At 46.2% G+C, this 13,442-nt stretch overlaps 1 protein-coding gene across 2 annotated transcripts in view; it reads right to left on the bottom strand.

The window, feature by feature from the left end:
* Nucleotides 1–12,158, bottom strand: part of ATP6V1H (ATPase H+ transporting V1 subunit H) — a 196,620-nt gene extending 184,462 nt beyond the window's left edge. For both annotated transcript variants that reach the window (XM_075353271.1, XM_075353272.1), the window contains exons 1-3: nucleotides 12,033–12,158; nucleotides 9,754–9,834; nucleotides 6,071–6,189 (exon numbers count right to left, since the gene is read on the bottom strand). In XM_075353271.1, coding sequence (XP_075209386.1) covers nucleotides 6,071–6,174 — 104 coding nt within the window. In that variant the 5' untranslated portion in view covers nucleotides 6,175–6,189; nucleotides 9,754–9,834; nucleotides 12,033–12,158. The remainder of the gene's footprint in view (nucleotides 1–6,070; nucleotides 6,190–9,753; nucleotides 9,835–12,032) is intronic.
* Nucleotides 12,159–13,442: the final 1,284 nt, after the last annotated feature.

The raw sequence follows: 13,442 nt of genomic DNA, 5'->3' as shown, positions 1-13,442 counted from the left end.
CGCCCAGGCTCCGACCCCCCCACAGATTGGCCTCTCGCCCCGGCACCCTGCAGGCATTGGCAACTCGGCCACGCCCCGCCCCCCTCACGCAATGCACGCTAGCTCTGGCCCCGCACCCCTCCCCCCGCGCGCATTCCCCGAACCGACACGGTCACGGAGCCACGACTACCGGGTGAGTACTGTACCCCTGGGAGCCCACATCAGCGTACGCCGCCAAACCAGCCGACACATACCCTCGCATTGCTGGGGCTGGCCGGCGTATGCTGGTGTGGGCTCCCGTGCGAGCGGGGGACGAGATGCGCTGGTAACCATGGTAGCATAGTTACCAGCGCATCAAGGTCCTGCAGCGGCGTAAAATACACACACGCACACACACAACAGCACACACACACACATCACATCGCATCCACATACTCACAACATCCTGGGATATCGCTTGCTTCTCCGCGGCGATATTGTGCTGTGAGCTTCCAGGACCTGCCGGAGGATCACATGGCCAGAAGCATGTGGTATCTCCGGATGCTGTGAGTATGAGCGCGTATGTGCAATATCGTCAATGTGTGTGTGCGTGAGTGTATGCGATCGGGTGTGTGTGAGTGTATGCGATCGGGTGTGTGTGTGTATGCGATCGGGTGTGTGTGGGTGTGTGTGAGTGTATGCGATCGGATCTGTGAGTGTCGGCAGAGGAGCACGGCGTGCTGGAGGAGGCTGGGAGGAGAGAGGCTGATCCTGGGGAAGGCTGAGGCTGGGGTAGGCTGGGAGGAGAGAGGCTGATGCTGGGGACCGAAAAGGCATCAGCTGGGGACCGAAAAGGCATCAGCTGGGGACCGAAAAGGCATCAGCTGGGGACAGAGAGGCTGATGCTGGGGACAGAGAGGCTGATGCTGGGGACAGAGAGGCTGATGCTGGGGACAGAGAGGCTGATGCTGGGGACAGAGAGGCTGATGCTGGGGACAGAGAGGCTGATGCTGGGGACAGAGAGGCTGATGCTGGGATGAGAGAGGCTGATGCTGGGATGAGAGAGGCTGATGCTGGGATGAGAGAGGCTGATGCTGGGATGAGAGAGGCTGATGCTGGGATGAGAGAGGCTGATGCTGGGATGAGAGAGGCTGATGCTGAGATGAGAGAGGCTGATGCTGGGATGAGAGAGGCTGATGCTGCGGGTAGAGAGGCTGATGCTGCGGGTAGAGAGGCTGATGCTGCGGGTAGAGAGGCTGATGCTGCGGGTAGAGAGGCTGATGCTGGGAGGAGAGAGGCTGATGCTGGGAGGAGAGAGGCTGATGCTGCGGGTAGAGAGGCTGATGCTGGTGCAGCATGGGGGATGGAGCACGATGGGGGGTGCACAGCATGGGGGATGGAGCACGTTTGGGAGTGCGCAGCATGGCGCATGGAGCACGTTTGGGAGTGCGCAGCATGGCGGATGGAGCACGTTTGGGAGTGCGCAGCATGGCGGATGGACCATGTTTGGGAGTGTGCAGCATGGCGGATGGAGCACGTTTGGGAGTGCGCAGCATGGCGGATGGAGCACGTTTGGGAGAGCGCAGCATGGGGGATGCAGCACGATGGGGAGTGCGGAGTATGGCGGATGGAGCACGTTTGGGAGTGCGCAGCATGGCGGATGGAGCATGTTTGGGAGTGCGCAGCATGACGGATGGAGCACATTTGGGAGTGCGCAGCATGGGAGATGGAGCACGATGGGGGGTGCGCAGCATAGGCGATGGAGCACGATGGGGAGTGCGCTGCATGGGGGATGGAGCACGATGGGGAGTGCGCTGCATGGGGGATGGAGCACGATGGGAAGTGCACACCTCCCCCCAACACACACACACACACACGCGCGCACTGCACAACACACCACACACTGGGTGCAGCATGGCGCATGGAGCACGTTTGGGAGTGCGCAGCATGGCGGATGGAGCACGTTTGGGAGTGCGCAGCATGGCGGATGGAGCACGTTTGGGAGTGCGCAGCATGGCGGATGGAGCACGTTTGGGAGTGCGCAGCATGGCGGATGGACCATGTTTGGGAGTGTGCAGCATGGCGGATGGAGCACGTTTGGGAGTACGCAGCATGGCGGATGGAGCACGTTTGGGAGTGCGCAGCATGGGGGATGCAGCACGATGGGGAGTGCGGAGTATGGCGGATGGAGCACGTTTGGGAGTGCGCAGCATGGCGGATGGAGCACGTTTGGGAGTGCGCAGCATGACGGATGGAGCACGTTTGGGAGTGCGCAGCATGGGAGATGGAGCACGATGGGGGGTGCGCAGCATAGGGGATGGAGCACGATGGGGAGTGCGCTGCATGGGGGATGGAGCACGATGGGGAGTGCGCTGCATGGGGGATGGAGCACGATGGGAAGTGCACACCTCCCCCCAACACACACACACACACACGCGCGCACTGCACAACACACCACACACTGGGAACCACAAACAACTGCCCTACACAGACACCCGCACACACAGACAACGCTGCACACACAAATATACGCACATACCGCACAACACACACATTGCACAAAACATATCTCCCCCAAAACACACCACACACACACAAACAACGCTACAGACACACAGCGCTCCACAAACAACGCAACACACATACAACACCGCTCTCACCCCCCGTCACACCCAGACAACACCCAGAACATGTACAGCGCCCTACACAAACACTTGGTAACTACACACAACAACATCTAATATATTATATATATATATATACAGAAAACTGAATTAGTGTTGGCCAAATGACTGGACTAATCTGCATCAAAATTTGACACATGGGTAAATCTGGCACTTTGAAAGGTTTTTTCAGCTCTCCTGAACCTACCATTGGGCGGTATTTTGCCGCAAAACCGGATCCGTCACAAATGCGTTTCAGTTCCATTCATTTCCAAAGGACTTGCAGCAAGTTGTGGTCACATGCGGTTGCGTGCGTCATACACAACCGCATGTGACCGCATCTTGCCACGATTCCATTGGAAATTAATGGAACTGAAACGCATTTGTGACGGATCCAGTTTTGTGGCAAAACACTGCTGATGTGAGCGGCGCCCCTATTTATGTATTTACAAAAATAAAAAGCAGAATAAAACAAAATTTATTAAAAACTCTTCAGGACACAATAACCCAGATGTCAGTTTCTAAGCAGAGAGTACAATCCACACAAAGTCACACAATCCACCGGTGAAGTTATGCGTGTGTGAATTTCTACACTAACCCTCCATTATAGAGAATTCCTTCAGTGGGGGTCTGTGCACCCTGGTGAGGAGAAGCCGCTCTACAAGGAGTAGTGTTGACACATACACAGTCAGCCATGGCACAGGTAATGTATGTTATGTACACAGGCACTGTGCATACACATTACTGTAACAGCAGCAGAATACCAATAACAAGCCCTGTATTAGCAGACGCATCCAGCCTCGTAGTGGAATGAGCATAACAAGTCATGAAGCCCATAACATAGAAATGCTCCTCACATTCCGCAAACCGCATCCGGAGAACAGATTTCTTCACACAACCTCTTTAATGACCAGATTTTTTGAAGCTATAAAATATCATCTAAAACTCTCTGTTGCTCTCCGCGCATTTCTGCAGCCATTCACACAGAGCCTTATGTTATGCAGGATTTTTTCCTGCTGTTTAGGGAACTTTTACTTGTTATTTAATTTATAAAAATGAAAATTTAAAAAAAAAAAAAAAAAAAAAAAAAAAGTCATAATTTTATATTTTACCATTCAGGTTTAACACTGCGTATCCCGATTCTACGATTTTGCTTGGATACCTAATAAGTGTTGTTGGGGGAGGGTAAAAATAAAAGATGGGATCGCACAAGTCCCCCTGTGTTAGATATCGCCCCCATGGTGCTGTCCATGGCCCCTATAGATCGCACAGCTCCCCCTGTGTTAGATATCGCCCCCAGGCTGCTGCCCATAGTAAAATAAAACACTCTTTCCTTATCTCCTGCAGCGCTGATCTCCCTCCTGTCTGGCTCCGTGCTTCTGTTCTTCCACTTCCTGGTTCTCAGTGCGGTCATGTGATCGGCACAGCAGCCTGAGCTCTCTGCCTGCCTGATCACAGTGGAAGCAGGGACACAGGGAGAAATGCTGGAGGGGGTAAGTAAAGATTTTTTATTTTAGAATGAGCAGCAGCCTGGGGGCCAAATCTAACACAGGAGGGGCATGTGCTATCACAGGGGGGCACAGAGACATATAATATGCACCTCTCCCCCAGCCCGTCACTGTGGTGCGATTTCAGCACCACCGGAGATGGACAGCGGCTGTGCATATTATATGAGCGGGAGCAGAAGATCAAACGCTGCCCGCAGCGTTCACCTGCCCCCAGCACAGCGCCCCCACCTCCCCTGGACCTTGCGGTGCAATAAGTATAATTATATATATATATATATATATATATATATATATATATATATATATATATATATATATATATATATATATATATATATATATATATATATTATATATATCCCCCCCCCCGTATATTCAGCTTATAAGACGCACCCCCTACTTTCCCCCAAAATTTGGGGGAACAAAAGTGTGTCTTATAAAGCGAAAAATACGGTAATTAAATACTAAAGCCCGTTTTAGGAGTCCATTTTAGGGGTTATTTTGCGCACATAAAAAATATGAACAATTTAATCAATGTTTTGTCCATGTGTCAGTTTACACTATTAAGATACTATCAGTTTTTCTCAAATGATAGGGAAAAAAACAAAAAAAAACCAACAACTGATGAAGCCTTCCAATTCTCTCCTATTAAACAGTCAGTGAAAATGCACAAAAGAGCAGCAGAATGTAGCCAGAGAGCTCGACAAGTTTTTTACTGATGCACAGACGTCTATGGGCAATTTATATTTTTTTTAACTTATTTTGCAGACTCCCGTCCTATAAATAAATAAATAACAACAGACATGTGAAAAGCTCAATAGTCTACCTTAGTCAGACATGTGAAAAGCCCACCTTTTCATTGGTGGGATGGCTTTATGCTTTTTTTTTTTTTTTTTTTTATCAAAAACAGTGTTTACTAAGTACCCTATGTTTATATGCACTATGCTTTTATTTAGTTACAGCAGGGTATGTTTTCACAATTTTTCTTTTGCTTTCTCTTAGAGTTATAACTAAGGCAGTCGCCGGCCAATCACTGGCCAGCAGCTGACTTACCCATATGATGTCAGCTGTTGGCCTCTGATTGGCCAGCAGCTGCCATAGGTTTAGGGCTGCAGCGAGCTTCTCTGCGAGTCATGAGCAAATCATTCAAATTAAATAAAATTCTGACTACGGAAGCCTCTGCACCCGCCATAATCGTCAAGGGGGCAACAAGAAACAGAAAAGAGGACACTGCGAAAAAGAAGGACAAGTGAGCAGAATCTTTTTTTTTTTGTTTGTTTTTTTAAAACACAACTACTGATAAATCATGGGAAAATACCATGGTTGCAGCAAAGAAACAAAAACCTGTTTTGTTTTTTTTTATAAAACTTTTCCTCTTCTCAGATTAATTCAGACCAACCATACGACTGATTGAACAGAGCTTTTCCTCTACATAGTGTAGTAGACATAAACAAAATAGAATATGGAAATTATCCTATAAAAGAGGCAAAATCAAACAACTAGATGCACCCAAATAGTAACCGGAAGAAAGTAAGGGTTAATCGCGCTGCCGTGGATATAAGCAGGAGATGAATCCAAGGGTTAATCTTCGTGATTTTTATTATTCATTTTTATTTGAATAATAAAAATCACGAAGATTAACCCTTGGATTCATCTCCTGCTTATATACACGTCAGCGCAATTAACCCTATTTTTCCTCGTTACTATCTGAATCCATTGGGTACGCGGCAGCCGACGTGCTTTGACTTTATGCTTTAATGGTAGTTGTGACCCTCAACTCCCGAAGGTGAGTTTTTCCAAATCTCCTTTATTCCGCTCCACTAGGATAATACACTATTTGTGCCATTTTGTCTCCTCCAGATTTTATTCTATAACTAGATGCAGCAGACAGAATCTCGCCCCCAATCACCAGCATCAGATGAGCTGCGGACGTCCACTTACTGTAGATAAGACTGCCAGTTCACTTTGTTAGCCCGGACCTCCGCAGCTTTGGCTGCGATGATGTTTGTTGGAACAGCAGCATCAACGGCGCCTCGAATGTCCATCTTTACGCCTCTTTCCTAAAGAAACATAAATAACCACTTATTATGTTTAAAAAAAAAATCTAAAAAGCTTTGCACACACAGGACAGAGTGCAGAAAACAATCCTAATATTCCATGATAAAATCATCATGTGTTACACACACATTCTCCTGTAGATTTCACCCTAATGAAAGTCCAGTGTTCAAATTTACACATTGCAGATACATCATCATCACGACAGGATGACACTGTATTTATTGCGCAGCACGTGGCTCAGACTGGGAAAATCTCATTCACTTTGCTTGTGGTATACTAAATTGTAAAATTTGTCCCTAGTGAACAGACACAAATAGTGTCGCTAAGGGCTCACCATCCATGGTAAGAGCACCGTGCCTCTATTTGCTGGGGCAGCAGATTGTCATACATGCCTACGGTCCCTGTACTCTCCCAATAACATGACCTACAACAGCTGTAATATCCTAACCAGCACTGCCACTAATAGCATTAGAATTATTGGTCAACTGTGGTGACTGCTAGTGATGAGCGAGCACTACAATGCTGAGGTGCTCAGTATTCGTAACAACTAGTGGTGAGTGAGCACTACAATGCTTGGGTAGTCTGTACTCGTAATGACTAGTGATGAGCGAGCACTACCCTGCTCGGGTGCTCTGTACTCGTAATGACTAGTGATGAGCGAGCACTACCATGCTCGGGTGCTCTGTACTCGTAATGACTAGTGATGAGCGAGCACTACCCTGCTCGGGTGCTCTGTACTTGTAATGACTAGTGATGAGCGAGCACTACCCTGCTCGGGTGCTCTGTACTCGTAATGACTAGTGATGAGCGAGCACTACCATGCTCGGGTGCTCAGTACTCGTAATGACTAGTGATGAGCGAGCACTACCCTGCTCGGGTGCTCTGTACTTGTAATGACTAGTGATGAGCGAGCACTACCCTGCTCGGGTGCTCTGTACTTGTAATGACTAGTGATGAGCGAGCACTACCCTGCTCGGGTGCTCAGTACTCGTAATGACTAGTGATGAGTGAGCACTACCATGCTCAGGTGCTCTGTACTCGTAATGACTAGTGATGAGTGAGCACTACCATGCTCAGGTGCTCTGTACTTGTAATGACTAGTGATGAGCGAGCACTACCATGCTCGGGTGCTCAGTACTCGTAATGACTAGTGATGAGCGAGCACTACCATGCTCGGGTGCTCTGTACTTGTAATGACTAGTGATGAGGGAGCACTACCATGCTCGGGTGCTCTGTACTTGTAATGACTAGTGATGAGCGAGCACTACCATGCTCGGGTGCTCTGTATTCATAACAACTAGTGATGAGTGAGCACTACGATGCTCAGGTGCTTGGTATTCGTATTGACTAGTGATGAGCAAGCACTACCATGCTCGGGTGCTCAGTCGAATGCTCGGAGGGGCTCGACTCGTGTACCAAGTATAATGGAAGTCAATGGGAAACGTAAGCATTGTTTCAAGTACAGAGCACCCGAGCATCAAAGTGCTTGTTACGCAAACTGAGCACCGAACAGTTCGCTCATCACTACAGTCACTGCAAAAATCCTTCTTGGGATTTAAATACACTTAAAAGCACTGGTCACTCTGCATCCTTTCCTAAAACCCTAATTTAATGGAGTGCTTAGAAAGCGAACAGACTACAGTCAGCGACATCACCCATACATTACTAATAGATCATATGCCTGTAACTTCCCCTTTGTTATAGGACTGGCAAGTCCCTGCACCAGTCTCACCACAGGATCACTAGGAAAACTTCTATTCAGTAGATTCCCAGTAACATCAGATTCTGGAGTCCCAATAAAGCTGCCATTACAGACTGCGCAGCGTGGAAGTACTGAACGGAATGAAGTGGTCGTGCTAGCTAGTGCTCAGGCTGATATTTAACAATCTGCCATTTATTCCAGGTGATTTAAATGTGGTTAGTAACGTATAGGAGTGTCCAGTGCTGTATGGAGGGCACTGGTGGATGTGTCTGACGCTGTAATACACCACAGCTGCTTTAAATTCTGTTTTCTTAATTCTATGCAACATTATACACACTAATATATATATATATGCGTCTGTTAATTTAACATTTTTTTCACTCAGATATCAGCACATGCAGGATTTGACACTGAAATCCCTGGAAAATCAGCACAAAGTGTTTCCCATAGTTTGCAATGGAAACCTTTGCCATAGACTATACAGGTGTGGAGATTTGTGCAGTGGATGTGAGAATGATCTAAACAAGAAGCCAGGTTTACCGGCGGGCAGGTAATGGAGATGAGCGCCAGCCTAAGGCCACGTGCACACGTTCAGTATTTGTAGCTAAAACCAGGAGTGGGTGGAAAAAAAAAAAAAGTGGTGCTGAGTGTCTCTATCAGGGCTGTGGAGTTGGAGTCGGAGCTCATTTTGGTGGAGTCGGAGTTGGTATAAAATGCACCGACTCCGACTCCTAAAATATATAATAAATTGGGGACAGTAGTGCAATGCAGAATGTGCTGAATATTTTACTAAATAATAACATTTAGTATAATGCTTATATTTAAGTGAAAAATTTATTGTAGTACAATTTTTATGATACAATAATCAAGATATTTAGATAGAACAAAAAATATATTTATTGGAATACAACTTTAGAACACAAAAAACTAATAAATTGTAAACATGTAATGCAATATCTAAGTATTATATTTATATATATATATATATATATATATATATATATATATATATATATATATATATATATATATATATATATATATATATATATATATATATATATATATACACACACACATATACATACATACACGCACAAGATATATATGTAATCTACTCTATATTGCATAGTGTATTACATATTTATTACAGTTTGTGTTCTAAAGTTGTATCCAATAAATATTTTATGTTCTATCCAAATATCTTGATTATTGTATCATAAAAATTATTAAATATCTGATGTTCACATACACATGTTCATGTACTACAATAAATTTTTCACCTAACTATAAGCAATATATGTCGGAGTCGGTGCAAGGGAAATTGAGGAGTCGAAGTCGGAGTCGGAGTGGAAGGTTTGGTTTACAGACTCCACAGCCCTGGTCTCTATTATACTTTTCCTCAAATTGTTCTGCTCCTGTTTTCCCTTACAAATACTGAGGTAAAATACTGAACATGTGAACATGGCCTAATTCGCATTCACAGCGGCAGTTCTGACGGCGGAAGCCGAAGGGTCAATCTCAGATCTGTACGAGATTCTGCTACAAACAGATTGGAATTGTTTTCAATGAAGATCACCTCTGTGTGAACAGACGCTGAGACTATTAGAGGTTTCCTGGGCTCTGTGACCCATTATCCTCTCCCCACAGCCTCATTTACATGGTCGTGCGGCTGCCGTCATTTACATTAGGGGTCTATAATCCCAATATATCAGGGAGTTGTAATGAAGCCCAGTTGAGGGAACGTCACTCATTCCTCACGTCCTTCATGACAAGCAGCTCCCTGTGATGGCACAACAAGACGTCTGCTGTCAGTAAACACTGCGGAGGCCATGCCGTCCACACCAGCAGGATCAAGCCTTACCTGTATCTAGTGCTGAGCAGGAGACTCCGGATTGTGGCAGTGCAATGCTGGCCGCCGAGAACTCGGACAGATAATTGTGCCCTGAGAAAAAAAGAAAAGCTTATAGTGAAAGGCGGCATTGTGCCCTGAAGATGATGAGCGGGCGGCTATACAGGTAGAGGACCTCGTGCTCACAAGCCTCAGTACGCCAGTCACATGTTCCATACATTAAGGAGGAGAACATGAGGGGCTCCATTTCTGTTTCTTCAGGGAGGCGGAGTGTACCCCATAATCATTCAGTCCCCGATCCCATATATCATCAGCTTTAGCCAAACACTTGATAAGTACTAAAAGCCAGTCTGCTGTTTCCAGGCGGGGTGACGGCTATTTAGAGGGGTGTAATCACAGACCGACGAGCTGTCGTCCAGACTTACCGCGTTTTGCCCATTGCATTTTTTGAGTCAAATCTATTGACTGGAAGGGCTCAAAAACGCAGTAAAAAACGCAAACAATTGATATGCTGCATCCTGAAAAACGCAGCCACGATGCAGACAACAAAAGCGAAATCTCATAGACTTTGCTGGGAGAAGGAAATGCATGCATATAGGGGCATCTTCATGACCTCAAAAACGCACAAAAAATGTAGCAAAAGATGCCCTGTGTGAACCTAGCCTTACCAGACACAAATCACAGTCTGGGAGGAGAAAGCTCTTCACCTCACTCTCCTTCCCCCATTCACTGTCCCACATATGCTACAAAGTGCCCCACAAGTATTTCCTGCAGTTTACACGGACTTGTGAATTATCTGACACTTTCAGCTGAAATATTTGATCATCGAGTAAAGGAAACTATTTGTACAAACAAAAGATCACAAAGTAGTGACGTCTGTATGTTCTGCCTATGTGAAGCCAATATCACCCTGAGAATAATACTGCACAAACTAAGCCGTAATAGGGGACACTGAGACCCCCACTGATTCTGAGATCTGGTCTATAGAGGCCCCTGCACTTGAATGATGTGATGTTCCCACCTTCTGCACCATCCATTGATTATGGGACGGAGGACTCATAGACAATGAGTGGAGCAGCGGTGCACATGGGGACCATCACTACATTCAGAGAAGATCGCTATAAGGATCGGTGGGGTCTCCTCATCAGGACCTACACTGTACATTTACCAACTGTCAGAATTTACCTCTGCAATGTATATATATATATATATAGAGTTTAAAAAGACCCGATTCTGACATGTGAACTCTACAACAATTTTTGCTTCTTTAAATTTTAACCCATAAGCAAAAATAATGCGAGCAATGAGGATCTATTGACACATGCCGTGTACAGAAAAAACACTAGGAGAAAAAATGAAAAACATAAAAACAGTCCCCTGAATAAAGTCATTCATTCCCCTTTAACAGCCTTTAGAAGCGTGGATCAGCCTCCTGACATTCAGCCCTCACGTCCGACAGCAATTCTCACACCACAAACATTTGCAAAATTTACTGTCGTGCAATCAGTGTAAAGCTGCAATTTGCTGTAAAATAAACAAATCCCATGACCGTCTTCCATTAAAGTCTATGGCAAAGTGATTCATGTGCAACATACGAGCAGCAGCTGAACATCCGACACGTTTGTAAAGGTTTGTGGCTCGGGGGTCGCAGTCCTGTAGGTCATAAAGGTGACACAATAAGTCAGCAGAAGTGACACCCGGATGTCAATGTGTGAAGGACCCAGACTGAGCACCAAATCCACCGGCTCCTCAGCCAGAAGCGGATCAGCGGCCTCACTAAGGACCAGGACCACTCAGGGAAACCCACCCGCTGTGATGAGAGGATGCCCCATCATGATCACAGATGGATCCACACGTCCCCCACTGACACCCCGCCATTACTCTACAAAACACAATGACATATTTCACACAAATCTCTGCTAGTTTAGGACAATTTTAACCCTTGACAGCCGTGCAAAGAAATAGGACAATGCAGATTCTCATTTGCTGTAATGTCCCAATATGCTTTTATTAAGAGTAATATCAGGGTAAATATTGGAGGAGGGGGGGGGCACAGCTTGTGATCTGCCCCTGTACTGCAGGCAGGGAACCCCAGCAGCGACACCACAAGCCCGGCTCTGCTGCACACAACACATCGGCACCGCTACACTCAGCGCCTCAGGGGATCGGTACAAGGAGGAGACCGTACACGGGAACAGCGGGCACCGGAGCCCCGACCTCAGCAGCACTGACAGCAGGCCGCACAGCCGCCGCATCCCACTGTACACAGCACAAGTGTCCGGATCACTCACCTCCCACAGCTCGGTGCCGGCAGCGCACACAGCACGATCCTCACACCGATCCCGGTGACCTCTCCGCAGCTCTAACACAGTTGACAACTGGTCATGTGACGGAAGCTGGGTCAGGTGACTGCACACCGGAAACAGGAGGTGCACGAGCGGAACACAGGTCACGTGACTCTGCCGGCGGAGGAGGGGGGAGCGGCTGCTGCGTGTATACTGTCCACTGTGTGTGGTTGATATATATATATATATATATATATATATATATATGTATGTATATATATATATATATATATATATATATATATATATACACACGGACATATGTGTGTATATGTATGTTCACATGCATATTTATATATTTTTACACATATCTAATATATAAAGCTGAGTGTATATGTGTGTGTATATATATATATATATATATATAGATGTGTGTCCACTAAAGGAAAACGCACCGTTGAATTTACAATCACGAAATTTTGCACAGACGCCCCATGTGACTCAGGGAATGTCATAGACTATGTTTTGACGGTAAAATGTAACCCCGCGCTTTACAGTTATTCGCCAAAAAACCTGCTTACATTAAAGTCAATGGAGCTGGGAGCTACAGGTTATTAATAGGAGCTGTGAGTGGTTGCTATAGGCAACGAAGGCCACTTTACACACAGAGATAAATCTGCGGCAGATCTGTGGTTGCAGTGAAATTGTGGACAATCAGTGTCAGGTTTGTGGCTGTGTACAAATGGAACAATATGTCCATGATTTCACTGCAACCACAGATCTGCCAAAGATTTATCTCTGCGTGTAAAGTGGCCTTTAGTAGAAAGTTTTTTCTTCCGAGAGCCGTAACTTTTTTATTTTTTCGTCACTATTGCCATATGAGGGCTTGTTTTTGCATAAAACCAATAGTTTTACCATATAATGTACTGGAAATAGGGAAAAAAATTCCAAGTTCAACAAAATTGCAAAAAAAAAAAGTGCAATTACATGATTATTTTTGGGATATTTTATTCACCGTGTTCACTATATGGTATAACTGATGTGTTGGTACTGTGGCGCCCAGGATACGGGGTACTCAGTCCTGGGCAGTAACAAATGAGAATGTCACTCTGATGGCCGTTGCCCGGTCGCGTGCTCTGGGCCCCTTTTGTTAATGGGGGGTATTTACAGGGGAGATAAGAGATTTTATGATGTGATGCCACCTGCAGGTTGCGGTTAAGGATGGAGAACCGCCGCTGCTCAATGTGGGTACTCCCAGGGCTGGTGGTAGTGGCAGCTGTGATGGTAGGCCCTCCACAGGTAGGGCTGTGCCTGGGAGATGTAACGGGGGTAATAACGGAGACCACACCAGGTTGTCTTTAAAAGTCTCTACTCACTGTGGACCCAGGGGTTGCTGGTTCAGGTCCCAGGAGGACC

Source organism: Anomaloglossus baeobatrachus, chromosome 6, assembly GCF_048569485.1.
Source record: "Anomaloglossus baeobatrachus isolate aAnoBae1 chromosome 6, aAnoBae1.hap1, whole genome shotgun sequence".
In the NCBI taxonomy this organism is placed as follows: Eukaryota; Metazoa; Chordata; class Amphibia; order Anura; family Aromobatidae; genus Anomaloglossus; species Anomaloglossus baeobatrachus.
Note: the sequence above shows the minus strand (reverse complement) of the source record. Positions and strands in the feature narration are given on the sequence as shown.